This window comes from Marmota flaviventris, chromosome 9 (assembly GCF_047511675.1).
Source record: "Marmota flaviventris isolate mMarFla1 chromosome 9, mMarFla1.hap1, whole genome shotgun sequence".
Lineage (NCBI taxonomy): Eukaryota > Metazoa > Chordata > Mammalia > Rodentia > Sciuridae > Marmota > Marmota flaviventris.
In genome coordinates, this window is record NC_092506.1 from 110,346,811 (window position 1) to 110,369,018 (window position 22,208).

At 38.4% G+C, this 22,208-nt stretch overlaps 1 protein-coding gene across 1 annotated transcript; it reads left to right on the plus strand.

The window, feature by feature from the left end:
• Positions 1-616: 616 nt before the first annotated feature.
• On the plus strand, positions 617-20,824 carry Ddx25 (DEAD-box helicase 25). Its single transcript, XM_027945520.2, has 12 exons — positions 617-679; positions 1,290-1,356; positions 1,613-1,654; positions 2,129-2,264; positions 3,975-4,067; positions 4,181-4,283; positions 5,197-5,311; positions 6,421-6,598; positions 15,390-15,627; positions 16,667-16,829; positions 19,208-19,396; positions 20,534-20,824. The coding sequence occupies exons 1-12, from the start codon at positions 617-619 to the stop codon at positions 20,593-20,595; spliced, it is 1,449 nt and encodes a 482-aa protein (XP_027801321.2). The 3' UTR covers positions 20,596-20,824.
• Positions 20,825-22,208: the final 1,384 nt, after the last annotated feature.

The following is a 22,208-nucleotide window of genomic DNA, read 5'->3' on the forward strand; positions in this document are numbered from 1 at the left end:
TCTCGGAATAAAAATCAAATTAGGCCGGTATCGGGGAACTTTACAGCTATCTAGAGCAGGGAGTTGAACTCTGCAACTTTCGCATTCGAGCTCATTCATTCAGGTCAAACCCATTTTGTCCCTCTACTTTCCTATGTAATTCGCTAAGCCTATCTTACATTTTGTGATGTGCAGGAGATATTCAGTGAAACAGAGATATGAAAGCCTGAAGCAGGGTGTGGGGCACAGCCTCTTCACCGGGAAAATTGCTGGGTAGTGGGTCCCAAGCTGTTGGTGGTTCGCTTAACAAAGGACAGCACCGGGAGAACATTGACCACGGTGATGTCCCCTCCGCAGTTTCTAACACCTGGCGCGAATGACTGGCTAGTCAAACCCCAAAAATCGCGAATCAATCCAGCGCTTCAGTGCTCTTTATCGTCTTCCCTCACGCTCATCCTCCGCCCCGCTCCCTCCGCCCCCTCCGCGCCTAAGCCCAGGCGCCTGCGCGCTGCATTGCGGGTGGTCGCGGGGATGAGCCTGCCCCCTGAGCAAGCCCATTGGCCACCGAGTGGCGCTGGGCCCAGCCTCGAGCCTGGGGTGGAAGCACGTGCTGGGGGCGGGAGCAGCGATCGCAGCTATGGCGTCGTTACTTTGGGGAGGCGACGCAGGGGCTGCGGAGAGCGAGCGGCTGAACAGCCACGTAACCGCCACCGAGCAGGGGAGGGCAGAGGGGCGGGGGCTATAGCAGGAACTCCCAGAGGGAAATCTAGACAAGGAGAGCCCTGCTAGCTTTTGAAGTGGGGTGTCAAATGGTGGAGGGGAGATGTGGAATGGGTTTGGAAGAGGGCCACAGAAAAGGAGACCCACAGGGAGAAAAGACCTTTGGTTTGAAAGGGCAAAGTGAAGATACCTGGAAATCCAGGGAGGGAAAGCAGCTGGGAGTCCTAACTAGACTCTTTTGAGTTTTCTACTGTAATTTGACTATTAAGCTAATTTCTGTCTTGTATCTGCCAACGCACTTTCTTAGCCACTAACATCTTGTCGGCGCTGTGATTCCCAAGTACTGCCTACGTGTAAAGTTGAGGCCTAATAAAATGGAACTGCATGGTGCAGGGACTACAGAAAATCTCCAGTTTTAGGATAGTTCATACAGGGAATCTATACTTGAAATGAACCCATTAGTCGATAACATTGCAAAGGAAATAGTTATGGGGTGATCTTCCCTGAACCCCTCCAGTCCCTGTTGTAGGGAAGCACTGGGCTGCCTGATGATTTGCTTAATTTTGGTTGAAATTTGTGTCTTTCAATAGTTTTCAAATCTCATCCACCCCCGGAAGAACCTTCGGGGTATTAAAAGTACCGCAGTCCCAAACATAGGTGAGTGCTATTAGGATACAGTGGTTAGTCTCGATTGATTACAAAGTATTGCTTTCATCATGTCCCTGCCAGCTGAAATACCTTTGGGTCCCTTAATATTTGAGACCCTACACTAGCTTCCCAATGATTTTATCCACTATCCCTATGATAACACTGTCCATATATACTGTAGACTTGGGGGGTATGGGGATGGTACTGTTTACATTTCTGCTCAGCATTTATCTTTGCATTCATTGTTTCTCTTCTGTTCTTTTAGATGGTTCTCTTAACATCGAAGATGATGATGAAGATGATATAGGTAGGAGATAAATGCGTTTGCATGTATTTACTAGTATTCTGTTTGGTTTATTATCACTTTCACAATGTGAATGAGTAATATCGCAATTGGAAAGAGCTGTCTTCATTTCTATTTTCTTTATTAATAGTGAGTGAAGAAATACTAAATTAGGAGGAGACTATTTCTTTAGAGGAAGTTGGGATATTCAAGGAGTAGGTTAAGAATTTCTACTTAGCAAGTAAGAATGGTGGAGATAGATGTTGGTTTGCTTGAGGTTAGACGATGGTGTGGTGACAGAGCACAAGAAATTGGATCTTCATGAAAGAAGAAATTCTCAGTGCCATGTCATTCTTTCCAGAACCTTCTTGTAGAAGAAAGATGAAAGTAGGTTAGGTTTGATTGATTGGTAAACAACCACTGAATGGGAGAGAGCAACTTTTTAGATATTTTTCAGGAGGCTTGATGCCCTCCCCTTTTTTATTTTTGCTTTTCTAGTGGACTTGGCAACTAATTCACTCTTGAACAAGTTAATCCGTCAGTCCTTAGTAGAATCCAGTCATCGAGTGGAAGTTTTGCAAAAAGATCCCAGCTCTCCACTTTACTCAGTAAAAACATTTGAAGAGTTGAGACTGTGAGTATTTTAACTTTTTGGTATGGAAAAATGCTAAAGCATAGAACATAATAAACTATTCTGCTAATAATAAAAACCATCAGGATCTTGTTTTCTAATATTCAGTATTAAAATGAGATGTGTATGTTATGCATGCAACTAAGATGTACCTCAAAGAAGAACACCAAGATACACTAGTTGCCCAAGAAATTGAAACATTTTCTTTAGTAAAATATTTTAATTTTACAGCCCAAAGGGCGGCACAGCCATATTGCCATTCTACCTATGAGAATCCAAATACAGGGACATTGATGACTCAAACATCCTTCCTCACCAGCTTTATAAAAAGTTACAAGATTTTTCTTTTCTAATTATATTTTGTTTCAGATGGTATTAAAATTAATAACTTTCCCAAGTGGGTTTACATTCCCTAGGGATTTATCAGTTGTCTTAAGGAAATATATTTTAACAAAAAGAGAAAGTCACATATTACCAAACCAAGCCCTTGCCCATTGCACATGAATGGGGATGGCAAAACAGGCATCATTTGATAACATTTTGACAAGCCAACTAGGAGGTAAATCCAGACATACCTTTTGTTCATGTCTTTTTGGCCACCAACTACTGAGCTTCTTGTTCCAAGGACCATCCCTGGGACTTTCTGCTCTAAACACTACTGACCTTTGGCACATGATTTTACTTTTGCAATAGAGAAATGGTTTGGGGGTCTGGAAGGCATCTTATTCAGTGAATAATTTCAGTAAAAGTGACAGATTACCATTTCTCCTTCCTTCTGGTTTGGCCTTCAAGGCTCCTGGTTTGGGGGAACCAGATGTTTGAGTCCATATGTTACCAAAGTCTTGGTTTGGTAACATATGGACTCATGTAAAAGGTAAAAAATCCAAAATCCCAATATCCAGATGTTTTCTATATATTGGGAGCCTGCATAATGATTAAAAAATTGTTTGACAGTCATCTATCAATTAATCTACCAATTAAGAACATCCAACTAGACAAATCACTAAAAGTGAAATTGTTCCAGCTCACTTGCTTTATCCTTATTCTAATATTTTTCTTAAGACTCCAGGAAAGATTCATTAAAAATACTGTCTTGGAAAGGATTACAAGTTCAAGGTCCACCTGGGCAATTTAGCAAAATCTTGTTTCAAAATAAAAAGGGCTAGGGATGTAGCTTAGTGGTAGAATACTTGCCTGGCATGTGCAAGGCCCTGTATTTTATCCCCAATATCACAAAGAAGAAAAAATAAAATACTATCCCAGAAGGATAAGGTAATATATAATTAGTCTGAGAGAATTGATAAAAGGATTATCTCAATAAAACTGTCTTTTCTGAAAATTGCTGTAGAAAACATCAGTGTCATTCATGCAAAAGAAATAACAAGTGTCACTTAGTTTTCTGTTTATGTGAAAAATATAACTCTCCTGGCAAACTAATGTATTTTTTTATCAAATTAATTCCCTTTTTGTTTTTTGGTTTTTTTAAATAGGAAGTTCAACTTTAGGTTTATAGCATAGCATATGATTTTAATGACCCAATTGTAAAGATGTGATTGTATGTGTTTGGGGAATTGAGGTATGAATGATATATTTCTAAATATTTTAAAGCTCAGTTGCAAAGTTGCTTAATTCATAAATATATTTTTCAAGTATGTATCTCAGGCTAATGACCAAGCATAGACTTTTTTTTAAGTGTTTTTTTGTCGTTTACAGAAAGGAAGAATTACTAAAAGGAATCTATGCAATGGGATTTAACAGGCCATCCAAAATCCAAGAGATGGCTCTTCCTATGATGCTGGCACATCCGTGAGTTTCCAGGGTAGTGGTATTCCAAGTTGGTTATTTTTAGTCTTTTCTTTTTAATTTATGCCCAGGCTCTTGTATTTAGTTTATGCCCAGTGGTCTCCTCTTTCCTACAGTCCCCAGAACCTCATAGCACAGAGCCAGTCTGGAACAGGAAAAACAGCTGCCTTTGTCTTGGCAATGCTAAGCAGAGTGAATGCCTTGGAGTTGTTCCCACAGGTAAGGAAGGGCTTCGGGAAAGATAGAAGTCCTTGTAATGGCCATGATATTTTAATAATAGGTGGTATCATTGTAAATATATGATCACTGCAATGATAAAACAGTATGTGGAATGGCCATTCCTTCATAAAGTCCTAAGAGCATTGGGCAGCAGTATGGGACAAGTATAGTCCAAGGGGTTCCAATCCCTGCCTCTTCACTAATCAGCTAGCTAGGCAAGTTAAAATCACTCGGAGTCTGTTTCCTTGTCAGTAAAGATAGAATTTGTAGAGGCATGGATCATAGTTGATCTGTTCACCCCTGAATCCTAACATCTAGCCAATGCTTGGCTTGTAAAACCACTCATTAAACATTGTATGAATGAATGCTTTTCTCATAGGGTCATTGTGTGGATTCAGTGAAAGTCATTTTTAGCACTGTGCTTAGCATAAAGAAGATTTTTTAATAGCCAGCAAGAGGAGAAGGAGACCATATTCAGGCTGTGATTTGTTTTGCCTTCCCTCTAATTCCCATCTTTCCTACATCCCATTCTTTTATCAAATTACCCTTTAGAGGGGAATATGTAAAAATTAGCATTTTGGGCTGGGGATGTGGCTCAAGCGGTAGCGCCCTCGCCTGGCATGCGTGCTGCCCGGGTTCGAGCCTCAGCACCACATACAAACAAAGATGAGTCCGCCAAGAATTAAAAAAATAAATATTAAAAAAAAATTAGCATTTATCCATCCTTTAGTCCCTCCCCCCTCATGCCCAGCATTTACTTCAAACCTATTGACTGTTAAATTGTATTTGATTAAAAATATTTAATCCAAGCCTCCAAAGTCATCTTTGTGCCTCTCCCTGTACAAATTTTAATGGAAGTTCAAAATTGAACAATTACCTGTATGAATCTTTCTCCTCTCCTCTTCTCTCACAGTGCCTCTGCCTGGCTCCTACCTATGAATTGGCTCTGCAGACTGGCCGTGTGGTTGAGCGGATGGGAAAATTCTGTGTGGATGTTGAAGTGATGTATGCTATTCGAGGGAATCGAAGTATGTACCAGTAAGCCAGACCTGGCTGATTTTGAAAATCCTGACTTCACCACTAACAAGAGTGTTCTAACTTCTCTGTTTTCTCATTTCTGAAGTGGGGTAAATAATAGCACCTGAATCATAGAATCATTATTAGAATTAGATGTTATAGATTGAGTGTTTTACACAATGCTTGAAACATAATTAGAATCCGTAAATATTAGCTACATCACATCCACATCCTGGAGAGGATGCCGTTGTGTATTGTTTTCTTTAAGACTCAGTTATCTTGTGCAGAACATCTTTTATTTGGGGATTTTTAAAGTATTGCATGCTTATTGTGAAAAGAAACTTTAAAAGATAGAAGATTAGAAGATAAAAATTCAAAGACGTTCTTCCTTTCCTTCCAGAAACCTATCCCAAAAATAACTACGCTATTGTTAATAGGCAAATGGTTCCTTTTTTCTTTTTCTTTTCTTTCTTTTTTTTTTTTTTTTTGAGCTAATACAAGCACATACAAATGCTTATATATGTATTTGTTTTCACTGAGTATTTACAAAAAATGGGAGCACTTTTTTCACACTGCTCATTCTTTTTACTAGCTGAACAATATCCCACAATTTATTTAAAGAAACTTATTGATTGAAAACAACAAAAATGGTGAAGGTTTCCACAGCTTTGGCAGTATTTCTTTAAGACAATAGAATTGCTGCATTGTGGATTTTTTGTTCGTTTGTTTTTGGTTTTGTTTTTTGAAGACATGGTCTTGCTTTGTTGCCCAGGCTGGTCTCAAACTTGTATGTTCAAGTAATCTTCCTATCTCAACCTCCTGAATAGCTAGGATTGCAGGCACACTACCATGCATAGATTGCAAGGTGGCTTTTTAAATGACCAAGCAGAAGAATCAAATATGCAAGACCTTTATTCCCATAAACCTAGAAACTTAGTAATTTTTCTTAACACTCTGCAAAATCAAAACCCATCCATGACCCTCAGAGTTTGCACTTGGAAAATTATTATGAACTTGCTTTTGTACTGAGGTCTATGACACATTGCCCTGACCTGCATGTGGCCTGTTGGAATAAGACTGTTCACATCTGAAGGAACACTTAAAATCCTTTTTTTCCTAGTTCCCAGAGGCGCTGAAGTCACCAAACAGATTATAATTGGCACTCCTGGGACTGTCCTAGATTGGTGTTTTAAGCGAAAATTGATTGATTTGGCTAAGATTCGTGTGTTTGTCCTGGATGAAGCAGATGTGATGATTGACACCCAAGGATTCTCAGATCAGAGCATTCGTATTCAACGGTAATTTCCAAATTCATCCTTTCTTTTCTTCTTGGGTTTTCTGTCCAGATGAGGAATTTCATTTGTCTATTGTCCTAATTATTTTGATTGCTTAATTTACCGTCTTTCCCTCTAAAACAAATTTGAGTTTTCATTATTTTCACCAGCACCTGGGATCTTCAAACTGCCATAATTTTCCAACTTCAGCTTACAACCTTGCCTCTCTACTTTCGCAACACAGGCTTAGAGATGAAATCTGTACATTGGGTCTGCACCAAATTTCAGAGTAAACAGAATCTGTTTAAGGATCTATTGAGGATACAATGGATGATTGGGATAGAATAAGGAACACAGCAACCTAAAAATCATAGGTTGTTTAGACTTGACTTTGCCTCTAATAAAATCTTATCATGAAAATAAAATCTTATCATTTTCCTAGGATTCTCTATCAGGATCACCTGAAGGACTTAAAATTACAAGATTACCAGACCCAACCTCAGACTTACTAAATCAGAATTTCTGGGAGGTGGAGCTTAGATATCTGTATCTTTTTTAAAAATAAAGTCATATTATTCAGGGTTAAGTTCAAATAGTATCAAAAGATTTGTGATGAAAAACAGTAACCCTCTGACCCAATCCCAAAGAATACCTCTGTTTTTCTGATATTAGCCTTCATCCTTTTAAATAATATGTTCACACTGCTATTTCCTTATATATATTCATTGTCTATCAACTTCCCATTATTAGAGGTGGGGCCTGAGTTCTTTTAGACCACTCTCCCTTTCCTGTCTCCTCTATCACCTCTCTGTGATTATGTCATCAGGATCTGGTTATATTAACAGTATTGATATCATTTTGACAGTATAAATACTGTTCACTTCTGAGCCAAGCAGTTGTTGTTGTGTTGTTTTTCTCCTAATCTTTTCCCCTAGAATTAATAATTGCCTTTTTTTCTTCATTTAGTATCACTATAGGGGTTTTAAGCTTTTCACTGGATGTGTCTTCGTATGTGCCATGTCAGTGGTATCTCCACATAGTCAAATACATTTTTTTTCTTTTTTTACTGTTTCATATTAGTTATACATAACATTAGGATTCATTTTGACATAATTATAAAAGCATGGAATATTGTTCTAATTCAGTGCTCAGGACTTCCCCTAATCCTCCCTTCCTTCCTCCCCTGCCTTTACTGATTTTTCTATTATAGTTTTTTTGTGTGTGTGTGTTTGTATCTTATAGGTATACATAATAATGAGATTCACTGTGGTACATTTATATATTTACACAGGAAAGTTAAGTCAGATTTATTCCCCTATTTTTTCCTTTTCCTGTTCTTGCCCCCTCCCCCTCAATCCCCTTCCTTTACTCCACTGATATTCCTTCTACTTTTATGGAATTCTCCTCCCACATTTCTTTTAAGGCTAAAAACAAAAGATTTTTTAACTTTAATATTCAGTTAATAGTCTCAGCTTCCAATGTCATTGCTGAAAAGTTGAATATCATCCTGATCTCCAAGCTTTTGAGTGTGCCCTTTTTTCCCCCCTCTCTTTAGAAGTTTTGGGGGGTCTTCTCTCTCCTCAGTATTCTGAAACTTCTCAGTGACATGCTTTGGGTTATTTCTTACCTTAGACATATAGTATACCCTTTCATTCTCAAAACTTTTGCTTGTCATTTCTGGGGAAATTTTTTAGGTTATTTCTTTTCCAAGTCAGCCAATCCAGAACACAATCATAGCAGACAAAAATTAAATAAAAATAAGAGAAATAATTACACACATGTTATAGTTTAACATAAAAATATGAAATGAAAAACATGTTTATTTGAAAGTGAATCCAGTGCTTTTTCTATTATATAAATCCTACTATTTAAACAAAATAACAGTATAATTAGTTTACAGTAGTAATTAATAGAATTTTGTGAGAAAATATAGCAATATTTTATAATGTTTTGGTCTCTGATGCAACAGTGTATTTCAACTCTATTTAAACTCACTGTAGGATGTTTATACTTTGTAGGTAATATTATTGTGTGCTCTTAAGATTCATAAACATGGGGCTGGGGTTGTGGCTCAGCGGTAGAGTGCTCACCTAGCACATGTGAGGCCCTGGGTTTGATCCTCAGCACCACATATAAATAAATAAATAAATAAATAAATAAAATAAAGGTATTGTGTCAATTACAACTAAAAAATATTTTTTTAAAAAAATTCATAAACATAAGTCTTCTTACAGGAGAACATAAATACAATAATAGTGAATAGAGATTACCTATACTTAATTTAAAATGACATGGTTCTTTCTCAGTAAATTTTTTTTTCTCTCATTCTTTTTTTCTTTTCCAATGATATTTTTCTGAACTGCCTATAGTCTTTTTTTATGGGGTGGTAATGCTGAATATAGTGAAATGTAAACTTCTATTTTGACTTGCAGCTCTGTGCCTGTCAAAGTCATACTGATTAGTATCAGTCTGATTTGATGACATCAGATTTGATTTGTAATTTCTGGGGAAATTTAGTTAAAATTTAAAAGTTAAATATCCTCTTAAGAAAAATGTTTGAGCATGGAATACTAAGGATTTTACTTACTGGCAACAGAAGGTTTTTATTTCCATTTGTTAGTTTTTGCAATTTAATTCTCTGATTGTTTTACTTATTTTTACAACATTTTTGAGGTATAATTGACAAATGAAGAATCATATATAATTAAGTTATATAACATAGTGTTTTGATGCATATGTTTACATGCACACACATTTTAAAATGATTACCATACTTAGGCTAATTAGCATAACCATCACTTCATGTAGATACTCTGTGTGTGTATGTGTGTGTGTTGTGTGTGTGTGTGAGTGTGTGTGTTGAGAACTTTTAAGATCTTTCAGACTTGTTAGGATTATTTTGTAGCTCTCTAGAAATGGCCATCCCAGTTTATTTAGGTAGACCAGCTCTTTGTCATTCAGATCTCTTACATCTATAAATTCATCAGATAAGCTATCCACATCTAAAATACCCTTCATTTTTTAAATACTCTGCAGTACTAGACATCTCTTTCTCAAGGAAAATGGTTTTAAAAGCACAGAGGTGATTTAATCTTTGAAATTAAAGATGGGTTCCAAGTAAATTACACTTTTGGTAAACAGATGATTACAGATTGAATAGAATTTGTCATAATTTACATTTGCACTACCTACTGCATAAACAGATAGTCAAAGACTAGTTTGGATCTGAGCACCATGGCACATACCCATAATCCCAGCGACTCAAGAGGCTGAGGCAGGAGGAATACAAGGTCAAGGCCAGCCTCAGCAACTTAGTGAGGCCCTAAGCAACTTAGTGAAAACCTGTCTCAAAATAAAAAAATTAAAAGGGCCGAGGATGTAGCTCATTGATAGAGCACTTCTACACTAAAAGGTGAGTCATCTATAATCAGCATCCCCCATTTGTTCACCCACAGGACATTTTACATGCCTCCTCTGAACCAGGAAATCTGTCTGTACTCCGTTTTATAGAGATATCAGGAGAACAATGCAATAATGCGAATCATTTGTTTGGTATGCCAAGCTAAATCAGGGTCTACTGTTTACAATTGAACACTGGTATCTTTTGAGGAGGCCAAATTTAGAAATTCAGAAGTACTGCCCATCTCATTTTAAAGTTGTAAGATTCATTTTTCAGATATGCTATTCACATCCCATCCACCATGCCCAATCCCAAATTCTTTCCTTCCAGTGGTGTATTATGCTCTGTTTTCATTATTTACCTTTAGCTCAATTGTGTTAACCTCTATCTGTCATTGAATTAACACAGTTGTTTAGCTTTATTTTTCTGTTTGGATCATACTGATGTTGTCCATTTTTATTGTTTATGTTAACATTAGAATTTTTTTTTTCTGTTTTCAACTTTGTCTCTGAATTATCTAGGTTTTCTTTTTTGTTTGCTACATCTCTGTCTTTCACAGTGGACCTTTCCTCTTTATAACTAATGAATCTTGGCCAGCCTTTCATAATCTAAGATGAGAAATAAAATTCTAGTTGACAGCCTTGTATGCATGGCTGGGGCTTATAATTTGGGAAGCTTCAGTGCTTTGGGATGGTTGTCATCTGGACTTTAATGTCACTGATAGATTTCCCTGGAGCTTGACCCTTAGTTTCTGGCATTTGAAGGGCAGGGTTGGGGAACCAGCTGAGGAGATTCTGCCTTTCAATATACATATTTTCATTTAATCCCTCTTTTTGGCTGTGTGCTTTGCCCTCACCTTCTACTGATGCTGGCATCCCCAACTCTAGGATTTCTGCACAGAATAAACCTCTGATCTTTTGTTAGTATATGCTTAGCTGCCTAAAGTAAAGGGATCCAACTTCTCATTCATATTAAAAGTGATTTTGGCCAGAGATCAAGGGAGACTCCCTCCTTTCCATACTCCTACTTATACATTAGTATTCTTATAAGTGAAAGGAAGTGAAAGATTTAGGACTTCAGGAAAGATTCAGTATGAAACTGGCTTTCTAACAAAGTCCTTTTTATTTTCTACTCAAGGGAATATTGCACATAATGCATCCCACTATGAGGTATAATTATAAATGCACCAATAAAAATTTTGGACCACATGGTTGCTCACACATAATATATCTAAGGTACATTATCTTAGATAAAACTTACCGTGTTTTAATTTTACAAGTTCAAAAACTTAATAATACAATTTTCATTTCTGATGTCTTTGAATAAAACAAGGAACAAAAGCAAAAAAAGGAGAAAATATTGTGTAATAATTAGAGCACTAATTATTGTGTAATAATTTATGTTGGGTTTTGTGGGGGGGGGCTTAAAACATGATTAATGTCCAATTAAACATCATGTGAAAAACATGAAATTTTAATTTTCTAATAGCCACGTTAAAAAGAAACAGGTGAAATTAATATTTATTTTGTTTAACCTTAGGTATCAAAATATAGTCTCCATAAGTAATTCATTAAGGTTTATTTTTTACACTAAGTCTTAAAAATCCAGTGTTCTATAGAATAGCTCAGAATTTTCTTTCCTTGTATTAATGTGTTCAGAATTTTTCCTTGGAATGAAATGGCCAGGCCTCAGAATCCCAGTGTTTATGCCATCTTTCTCCAGATGAAGAGTTGGGACACAGCAGATGGCCAAGAAGCCCCGGCATGTGAATGCAGAATTTTCCTAGTGTCTTGTAACATGCACCCCATTTTCAGTCTTTTCCCTCTAAGAATCTGGAGCTTGCAAGTCCCAGAGCTTTGATGGTTGTGAGGGAATAGCTGGCTACCTTTTCATCAGTTCTCTGCTCTGCAGCACTCATATTCTAGTTTCATTCTCTTTCTGTCTTACCACTCCTTTCTCTCTTCCAAAAATACATTAAAATATCATGTCCATCAGTTTTCTCCTCTCATAGTCTCCATGTTTTGTGTGGATTGCTTTTATCTCACATTAGTGAGATATAGACAGCTGAGAAGGTAACACATGCAGATGAATTGTCACAGTTGACTGGAATCTGATTAGATGGTTTTTTTAAATTTTATTTGCTTATTTTCAGATCATTATTTTAAAAAGCTGCCCAGATGATCCAGGCTTCAGGCTTAAAGTAGTGTTTGGGAATTGCTGAACCATATAGTCTCTCACAGTCCCTGTTAGCACTCAGAGTTTATTGTTCCAAGTATTACATGTTCATCTTGAAAGAGGTGATTCCTCTCTGACCTAGCTTATTTATTTTATTTTTTTTAATTGACATTTTTAGTCTCCACATATAGCAAGATCATGTGACATGTCTTCCCATTCCTGGTTTACTTAACACAGTGATCGCCGCTACCACCCACGTTGTCGTAAATTACAGGATATCCTTCTTTCTAAGCCTGTATAGTATTCCATTGTGTGTGTGTGTGTATATACCTTTTTTTCTTTATCCATTGTTGAGTGTTTCCATTTCTTGGCTATTGCCAGTAGTGCCACAGTGAATATGGGAGAAAAGATCTCTCTACACACTGATTTCCCACTACCTGGTAGTGATATTGCTGCATAAAGTGATAGTTCTGTTTTTAATATTTTTAGGACCCTTCATACTAGTTTTCATAATGACTATACTTGAAAGTTGATCTCACAGAAGGTGAGAGTAGAATGTTGGTTACCAGAAGCTGGGGAGAATAGGGTTTGGGGAGTGGTGGGGAAAGCTTGATCAATAAATACTAAATTACACTTAGGAACAAAAAGTTCTAATGTGCTACTGGACAGCAGCATGACTGTGGATAGCAGTAATATAATGTATATTTTGAAAAGCTACAAGAAAGGATTTTGAATGTTTTTACCACAAAGAAATGATAAGTGTTTGAGGGGATAGATTTTTTTTCTTAATTTGTTCTAATTAGTTATGCCTGACAGTAGAATTCATTTTGACACATCATACATAAATGGAGTATAACTTCTCATTCTTCTTGTTGTACATGGTGTAAAGTTACACCAGTAGGGCAATCATATATGCACATAGAATAATTATGGCTGATTCATTCTATCTATTCCTAAACCCATACCCCCTCCATTCCCTTCACTCTCCTCTGTCTAATCCAAATAAAAAAGGTACTTTACTCCCTAGCCACCTCCCTTATTATGAATTATCATCTGCATATCAGAGAAAACATTCAGCCTTTGGTTCTTTGGGATTGGCTTATTTCAGATGAGATTGGGTGCGTTCAGGGCGGTATGGCCGTAGACTCATTTCAATCAGCATGATATTCTCTGTTTTCATCCATTTACTGGCAAGTGCCATAATTTCATTCTTCTGTAAGGCTGAGAAATATTCCATTGTGTATATATACCACAGTTTCTTAATCCATTCATCTGTTGAAGGGCACCTAGGTTGGTTCCATAGTTTGGCTATTGTGAGTTAAGCTGCTATAAACATTGATGTGGCTGCATCACTGTAGTATGCTGATTTGAAGTCCTTTGGGTATAAAATGAGGAGTGGGATAAGTGGGTCAAATGGTGGTTCCATTCCAAGTTTTATATGAGTGTACAAAACAATGTATGAGTGTACTTCCCTGCCCCCATCCTCACCAACATTTATTGTTGCTAATGTTCTTGATGATTGCCATTCTAATGGGAGTGAGATGGCATCTCAGTGTAAAATTTTTATTTGCATTTCTCTAATTGCTAGAGATGATGAACTTTTTAAATATATTTGTTGATCAATTGTATTTCTTCTTCTGTGAAGTAAGTGTCTTTCAGTTCCTTAGCCCTTTTATTAATTGGGTTATTTGTTTTGGGGGTATTTAGTTTTTTGAGTTCTTTTTATATCCTGGAGATAAGTGCTTTCTCTGAGGTGCATGTGGTAAAGATTTTTACCATTCTGTAGGCTCTCTCTTCACATTATTGATTGTTTCATGAAGAATCTTTTTAGTTTGAATCCATCCTATTTATTGATTCTTGATTTAACTTCTTGTGCTTTAGAGACTTGTTAAGGAAGTCAGTTCCTAAGTCATGGTGATAGAGATTTGGGCCTACTTTTTCTTCTATTAGGTGCAAGGTCTCTGTTCTAGTGCCTAAATCCTTGATCCACTTTGAGTTGATTTTTGTGCAGGGTGAGAGATAGGGGTTTAATTTCACTTTGCTACATATAGATTTCTAGTTTTCCCAGCACCATTTGTCAAAGAGGCTATCTTTTCTCCAATGTATGTTTTTGGTGCCTTTGTCTAGTATGAGATAACTGTATTTATGTGGGTTTTTTTCTTTGTGTCTTCTGTTCTGTACCATTGGTCTACATGTCTATTTTGGTGTCAATACCATGCCATTTTTGTTATTATGGATCTGTAGTAAAATTTAAGTCTTATTGTGATGCTTCCTGCTTCACTTTTCTTGTTAAGAATTGCTTTGGCTATTCTGGGTCTCTTATTTTTCCAGATGAGTTTCATGATTGGAGATAGATATGTTTAACCTGTTTTGAGCATTATATAACATACATATTGAAACATCACATGGAACTCATTAATAGGTATAATTTTTATGTTTTCACGTATCAGTTAAAATAAATTTTAATTTTTTTAAAAGTTGACATTTTATTGACGTGTAAAATATGTACAGAGAAATAAAAACCAATTCCAAGTGTACTAGTGAGTAAACTGTCACTCGAAGCCTCATCCATGAAACAATAGCTCAGACCAGGAAATGATATTTATTTATCAGCACCCCAGGAGTCCCCTGGAGACCCTTTCCTATCACTAGCCCATTTCTCTTCCTCAGGATTAACCTCTTTCCTGACTGCTAAGTCCTTGGATTCATTTCTCCTTTGTTGGGATTTTATGTAAACTATCCCTTTATTTCTGATGGGCTCAGTATTATTTTAGTTACTGCTCTTTCCCCTTTTGCCCCCCTCTTATTTATCTATAGGTTCTCCCCATTCCAAATCAAATTGGTAGTGATTCTTTCCTTCCCAAGATACATATAACACCAGCCATTGAACAACTAGCCTGTATTTTCTTTATTCCCATTTATGTGCGTGTACACCACCCCTCTTGGCTCTGTGAGTCTGCCTCATCTAAGGAGGAAATTGGCATGAGAAACGTCAGGTCCTCTGGAGTGTATACCTAAACTTTTTTCTTAGCTCCACCTTCCAGTAATGTGCTTTTCCAAATTCTTGGTGACAAAGAGGGGCAGGACATTTGGCTATTTGGCTGAAGGTGTAGCTTGTCATTGCAGGTAGCACCTCATGCCCTGCAGGTGCACATGGAGCAGCTGGTGGCAGTGGACCTGCAGTGCTGGGAGGAGAGGAACATCCTGGCAGCTGGGTGACAGCATCTTCTCTTTTTACAGAGCTTTGCCCTCTGAATGCCAGATGCTTCTGTTCTCTGCAACATTTGAGGACTCTGTGTGGCAGTTTGCCGAGCGAATCATTCCTGACCCTAATGTTATCAAGTTGCGCAAAGAAGAGCTGACCCTGAACAACATCCGACAATATTATGTGTTGTGTGAGAACAGGAAAGATAAATATCAAGCTCTTTGTAACATTTATGGTGGCATCACCATTGGCCAGGCCATCATCTTCTGCCAGGTAAACTTGCTGGATGTGTCTTCATTGGCCCTCATTTCCCTACAGATAGAGGTAGGGGGGTGGTAATATTAACAGGTGCCAGGTAGACAGGCACTATGTTCAACACTTATTATGTGTTATCTAGTTGAGTCTTCAGAGCAGTTCTGAATAGAAATGATTTATATTTTAGGGTGAAGCTTAGAAAGGTTAAGGTATGGAACAGGATCTTCAATATGATACTAAATGAAGGTCTTTCATATTCTAATTTTTCCCCATTTAGATTGGTGTTTATTGTAGTTTTTATAGATACTCCTTATCAGGTTAAGGATGTTGCTTATGAATTTTGCCTTTTTTATTTTCATGTTTATTTTTTGCTATCTGACTTTTTCACACTTGTGTTTTCTTTTCTCACTGTCAGTTAAACACACTAAGGCTTCATGAGAGTAAGGTTTCATCTATCTCATTCATGTCCATATTCACTGTACTGGACTGGCACCTGCCAGTGGATAGCACTGAAGACATAGAATAGAAGAAAGCTCAGCTGTGCCAGAGCCTGACCATATAACCTTGGACAAGTTACCTAACATTTTTAAGCATTGGGTTTTTTTGTTCACTTTCAAATTTGTTGGATGAAGTTAGGTCACTACTTCATGAAAGTGTTGTATAAACACATGCCCATAATGTATATAAAGATATTAACCAGGTTCCTGGCACATATAAAGCACTTTCAGAGTGTCCATTGTTCATAATAAATGAAAACATTATAATGTAATACATTATATCGTTTTGTCATCATAGCACCATATGAGGTAGGTGCACCATGTTTGTCTTTGTTTCGTGGATTTAAGGAGGTGATGTTTAGAAACCCAGGTGATAGGAGAATCCCATTCCACATTCTAAGAGTCCTTGAGGTTTGAGAGAGCCATGAAGCACAATTTCTCTGCAGCCCTCTCCTTCCTGCCCTCCCACCCCCTACCCTGATCCAGGAGCATCAAGCATCACAGGCACAGCCAGTCTGCTGTAACCAGGGGTGCTGTGGTGGGTTTTGTTTTTTATATAGACGCGTCGAAACGCCAAGTGGTTGACCGTGGAGATGATGCAGGACGGCCACCAGGTGTCCTTGTTAAGTGGGGAGCTGACAGTGGAACAGAGAGCTTCCATCATTCAGAGGTTTCGGGATGGGAAAGAGAAGGTTCTTATAACGACCAATGTTTGTGCTCGAGGTGTGTGTGTGTGTGTGTGTGTGTGTATGTGTGTGTTTGAACCCTATACTGCCAAAAAAAAAAAAAAAAAACCCACAGGTGTTGAGGTATAAGTTACACAAGATAGCAATTCAAATCTTTAAGTGTACAGGAATACACTTGAGTTTTAACAAGCATACAGTCATGTGTCCATGTCCATCACTATGATCAAAATACAGAAAATTGGCCAGGCACAGTGGCACATGCCTGTAATCCCAGTGCCTCTGGGGGCTAAGATAGGAGGATCAAGAGTTCAAAACCAGCCTCAGCAAAAGCAAGGTGTTCTATTCTGTGCTGTCCAGTTGGTAGACAGGGTGAGACCCTGTCTCTAAAATTAAAATACAAAATAGGGCTGTGGATGTGGCTCAGTGGTCTAGTGCCCCTGAGTTCAATCTCTGGTGCCAAAAAAAAAAAAAAAAAAAATCAGAAAAGTATCTCCCCACAATTTCCTCATGCTCTTTTGTAGTCAGTCTCCTCTACCTGTCACATGGCCCCTAGCAACTACTGATTAGATTTCTCTCCATATTTTTGTGTCTTCTAAAATGCCACATAAATTAAGCCATACAGTGTATAGCCTTTGTGTCTTTCTTCCACCTAGCATAATGCTTTTGAGTTGACTCAGTGTTGTTCCATGTATCAATAATCCCTTCCTTTTTATTGCTACTAATAGTCCTTTGGTAGTTCATTCACTCACCAGTTGGATATTTGGATTATTTCCAATTTGGGGCTTTTTAAAAATACAGCTATAGTAAAAAGTCATGTGTAGGTTTTTGTGTAGATGTTATGTTTTGATTTGGGTAAATATCTAGGAGAAGGATTGCTGGGTCATGTGATAAGTGTATGGTTAGTTTTATAAGAAACAGGAAAGTTTTCCCACAGTGACTGTACCATTCTCACCAGGAGATAGCAGAGTCATACTTGCTCTGCATCCTTGCCAGCAACTGATATTGTCACTTTTTCTGATTTTAACCATCTTATAAGATATGTTGTAGTATCTCATTGTGGTTTTAATCTGCATTTCCCTAATAACTAATAATGTTGAGCATATCTGGAGTGTTTATAGGTTTAAAGCTATTGACTACTGAGGGAAAAAAAATCTTTGTTTTTTTAAGAGAAGGACTCTTCCACTTTCTTCATCCTTCACATATCTATGAACTCCAATTTAATTCATGTTTCCTAGTTCATTTTGAGTTCAGCAAGTAGAATTAAAAGCCTCCTGCTGGGTTAGGAGTGAGGCCTGAGCTCTGCCCTGTAGAAGAACTGAAAAAGAACAAAGTCCCTGCCCCTCAGAAGTTCACGACTTAGGCTCTCACCTCTCTAAACTAGCACCATCTAGTAGAACTTTCTGCAGTTATGGAAGTGCTCTATTCTGTGCTGTCCACTTGGTAGTCATTAGCCATGTATGGTTCTGAAGCACTTGAAATGTGGCCAGTCTGACCAAGGAACTAAATTTTTAATTATAATTTATTGCAATTTAATTAGCCACTGTAGCTAATGGTTACCATATTGGATAGCACAACTCCAGACCTTAGAAGAAAAGAGGCACAGAAAATCCAGGATGAAGACTGAGGGCAAGGAGGACTAGGGTCATGACCCAGACAGCTTGTTAATGTGGGGAATGGAAGGCACAGGGATCAGAGGTCTTCCTGGGCTATGTTAGAGCTGAAAGGTGTTTTGAAGGTAGGGTAGCAATTCAGTTGGATGAGAATTTATCCATTGGGAAATGGCAAACCCTTGTGACTAGTGCTTTGCATTGTGAGACTGGAGAGAAGGAGATGATACTTCAGCTACTGTGAAGTCTTGAATGGCTCAAACTTTACCCTGTATGATTTGGGCAGTAGGCTCTGAGCACAAGCGCTCTGAACCTTGCTGTGGGACTGTCGAAGGAGAGATTAGGTAGGCGAAAACCAGTCTGGAAATTGTCCTAGCAGTTGGGGCAAGGGATGAAAAAGATCTGAGGAGAGCCAGTCATGGAATGGAGCAGAGCAGAAGCCTGGTGATAAGTAAATGGGTAGAGGATAAGAGGCCTGCTGGAGACTAAAGTATAGCAGAGGCAGAAAGGAGCAGGTAGCTCTGTGGACTCTAGGCACTCTTCCCTCCCCCCACACATGCGTGTGCACATGCTTTGTACATATTTAGACTTCTGTAGAATTAGCCTCTCCTGACTGACTAATTATCCAGCATCATAGACATCACAGCATGCAAGCAAACTGCCTGGACCAAAGTACCTGTTTCAGTGATGTAAAGCCAGGTTTGATTATCTTCTTCATTAATGAAAATTCCTTCAGCAAATGTGGTTCTTAAGTGGCTATGTCCTGAGGAAAATCCTGCAAGACCCTACAGTGTTCTTCCTCTCCTAGGGATTGATGTGAAGCAGGTCACAATTGTTGTGAACTTTGATCTCCCTGTAAACCAAGCCAAAGAGCCAGATTATGAGACCTACCTCCATCGCATAGGGCGGACAGGACGCTTTGGGAAAAAAGGCCTGGCTTTCAACATGATTGAAGTGGACAAGCTGCCCCTGCTCATGAAAATTCAGGACCACTTTAGTAAGTAGCACTGCTTTCACAGTAGGAGCCAGGGAGCTGTTTACAATGATGGGGCGAGGTGTACCAGGGGAACCCAAGGTCAAAAGCTTAGGATGGCATGGAGGTAGAAACCATAAGGTGGAAGCCTTCTCTGTTCATAAGACCAGAGTCCTCATAATATGAGACAGTTGATTAAATAATTCTTACATTGTAGTTAAAGAAAATTTTAAAAATTAAGCAGAATTCGTATGAACTCATTCTGGTATCTGGAGCAGATTTTCATATTCTATAAATATGTACCCTAAGCAAAATCTTAAAATCTTTTAAGATTATATTCTACCACCAGCTTCCTCTTTTATTCACATTTTTCTCCTACTCTTGCCACACCATAGAATTTAGGAATGGTCCTAATTTCTGAGGCCTGCAGCCCTTCCCGTAGCCCCACCATCTAAACAAGGCAGGTTCTACTAGCCTGCTGGGGCTCTGAACTGACAGATGCACTAACGGAATCCTGAAGTCACCTTACCTGGCATATCCACTCCTCAGATCACCCCATTCCCCTAAGTGCGTATATGTGTCTGGGCAGTAGAGCAAGTGCTACTCTCTAGGATGGTTATACTACCTTACTTAACCTTCGTTGAAAGCAGTGGGCACTCTCCCAAGAAATGCACATGGACACACATATAGCATGTAGAATATGATATATATAATTTTTCAAGGTTTGCACACTGAATGTTGTATGTACATTCACTGAGCCTTTAGGAAAAGAGATTATATACCTCTGTGTTAGGCTGACTGGGAAGGGGCAGAGGAGAAAGTACCTTGGCCCTGTTCCTGTGGTGAGCATCTAAGGATCTAGTCTTGGGAAGTGACCAGTTGGAAGAGCCTTGGTCCTTCCCAGGCTCTTCTCACTGCCCCATGGCATCTAAATGTGTGTGTTCTAGGTGCATTTGCTACCGTTTCAGTTAGTGTTGGCCAGTTTTTTGCTACCTCCCTTCTTTGTGTTCCTGTTTCAAGACTTCCTATGCAAGGTGTCACAGGAACTTAGATTTTCAAAGGCATCACTGTCTTGAGAAACTCAAAGTTGGCCGAAATGAGTTTTCATTTATGCCCCGGAGTAAGACTGTTTTTTTTTTTTTTCTCCTTTGTTCTTTTTAGACAGCAGTATTAAGCAGCTTGACCCTGAAGACATGGATGAGATTGAAAAGATTGAATATTGAAGAAAGAACTCTATTGTTTGTGAGAGATAGTAGTTTATGTGAGAATGTTCCAGTGAGTTTTGAAGGTAGTTTTTTTTTTCTTTTTTTTTTTTTTTAATGTTCAGTCTATTTCAATGTGAAACTGTTCACAGATGGCAAAATAAATGACTTGGTACCCTTAGTTGAAGACCTGAGGAATTTTTGAAACCAAATTGATGTGAAGCACATGATTCTTTTGAATAAAAAAAAAAAAAAAAAGCAAGATTCTTTCTTATTCTAATCTCTGAATGGGCTTCTGGGATATTTCTGGATTTAGTTCATATAAACTGAGCAGACCATGCCTCTTGCCAGCCAGTGCCACAAGATGGCAGTAGTACTTCGCTGGGTTTTGGAATTTGAACTGATGGGACAAATGGAAAGGACAAGCCTCACTCACAGGCTGCCCTTTCCAGCCATTAATGTCCCTCCCCTCTCCCCCCTTCACCTTCTTCTGTGTGCACACATTCAGAGGCAAAAAAAAAAAAAATAGAGTAAAACGCTTAAAAAGTGAAATATTTGGAAGAAAGAACATTTTGCTTTTTAATATTTCAAGTGACATCCAGAATTTCAGAATATTTTTCTATTTTGCTTTTTACTGTCTTTAGATTAGAGAAAATTTGCTGAATCGTCAGTTACTTAATAGTATGAAAATGTGGCATTACTCTAGGCATTTCTTAAAAACAGGCAGTGGGGGTTTAAAAAAAAAATGGAAAGGAAGAAAAAGCTCATGTGCCTTCCTAAATAAGTAACATTCAGGTAGCCTTAATGGTATATGTGTGAATCCTGGTCATTTTCCTGAAAGCCCCTTTGAGATGATTTCTCTCTCACATTTCCTGCTCAAAAGTGAAGGCCTGAGGTTGAGAACAAGGGATGAATGGCTGGTCTCCCACAAAGCTTGAGCAGGTCATGTAGCCTGCAGCCAAAGCCTAGGCACCAGTTCTGTCATAGCCTCAGGCTGCCAAAAGTGGCTCTTGTGAGTGCCTTTGTCATCCTGGTGTGGATGATTATTTCAACTTGTAGATCTCTTGCTCGGTGTTTTATCCCCCAGTTCAGGACTCAGAAGTACATGAAAATCACTAGGCTCCCTCATTCAATATCAGATATTTATTGTGCACCAAAAACCCCAATAAAAGGGAAATGAATAGAATACAAAGACATCTCAGAATTCAGAGTCTAAAGGCAAAGACTCGGAAGAAGCCTACATTAGAATAGACTGTGATAAAGGAGAGGTGTACAGGTCCCTAGTGTTGCACAGAGGAGAGGCCCCTTATACCATCTGGGCCACCTTCCAAAGGAGTAGACACTCAGGGTTCCTATAGGAGGGCAGGATATATTCAACAGTGCTTGTCCAATGTGCATGTAATATCACCTAGCAGTTTCCTAACCTGGGCCCACTGAGGCAGTGTTCTAGACCCAGTTCATCATCTCTGTTGCCTGGAGAACCTGGAAGAAAACTAAAGATTCCTTCCCCATTACAGACAAAGCTACTTGCTGAGAATAGAGCCCCAAAAGACATACTCAGGCAAGAAGAGCTGAAAGGATAGGCAGAGTAATGGGTGAAGACCACTGGCTTAAGGAGGAGACTCTGCAACAAA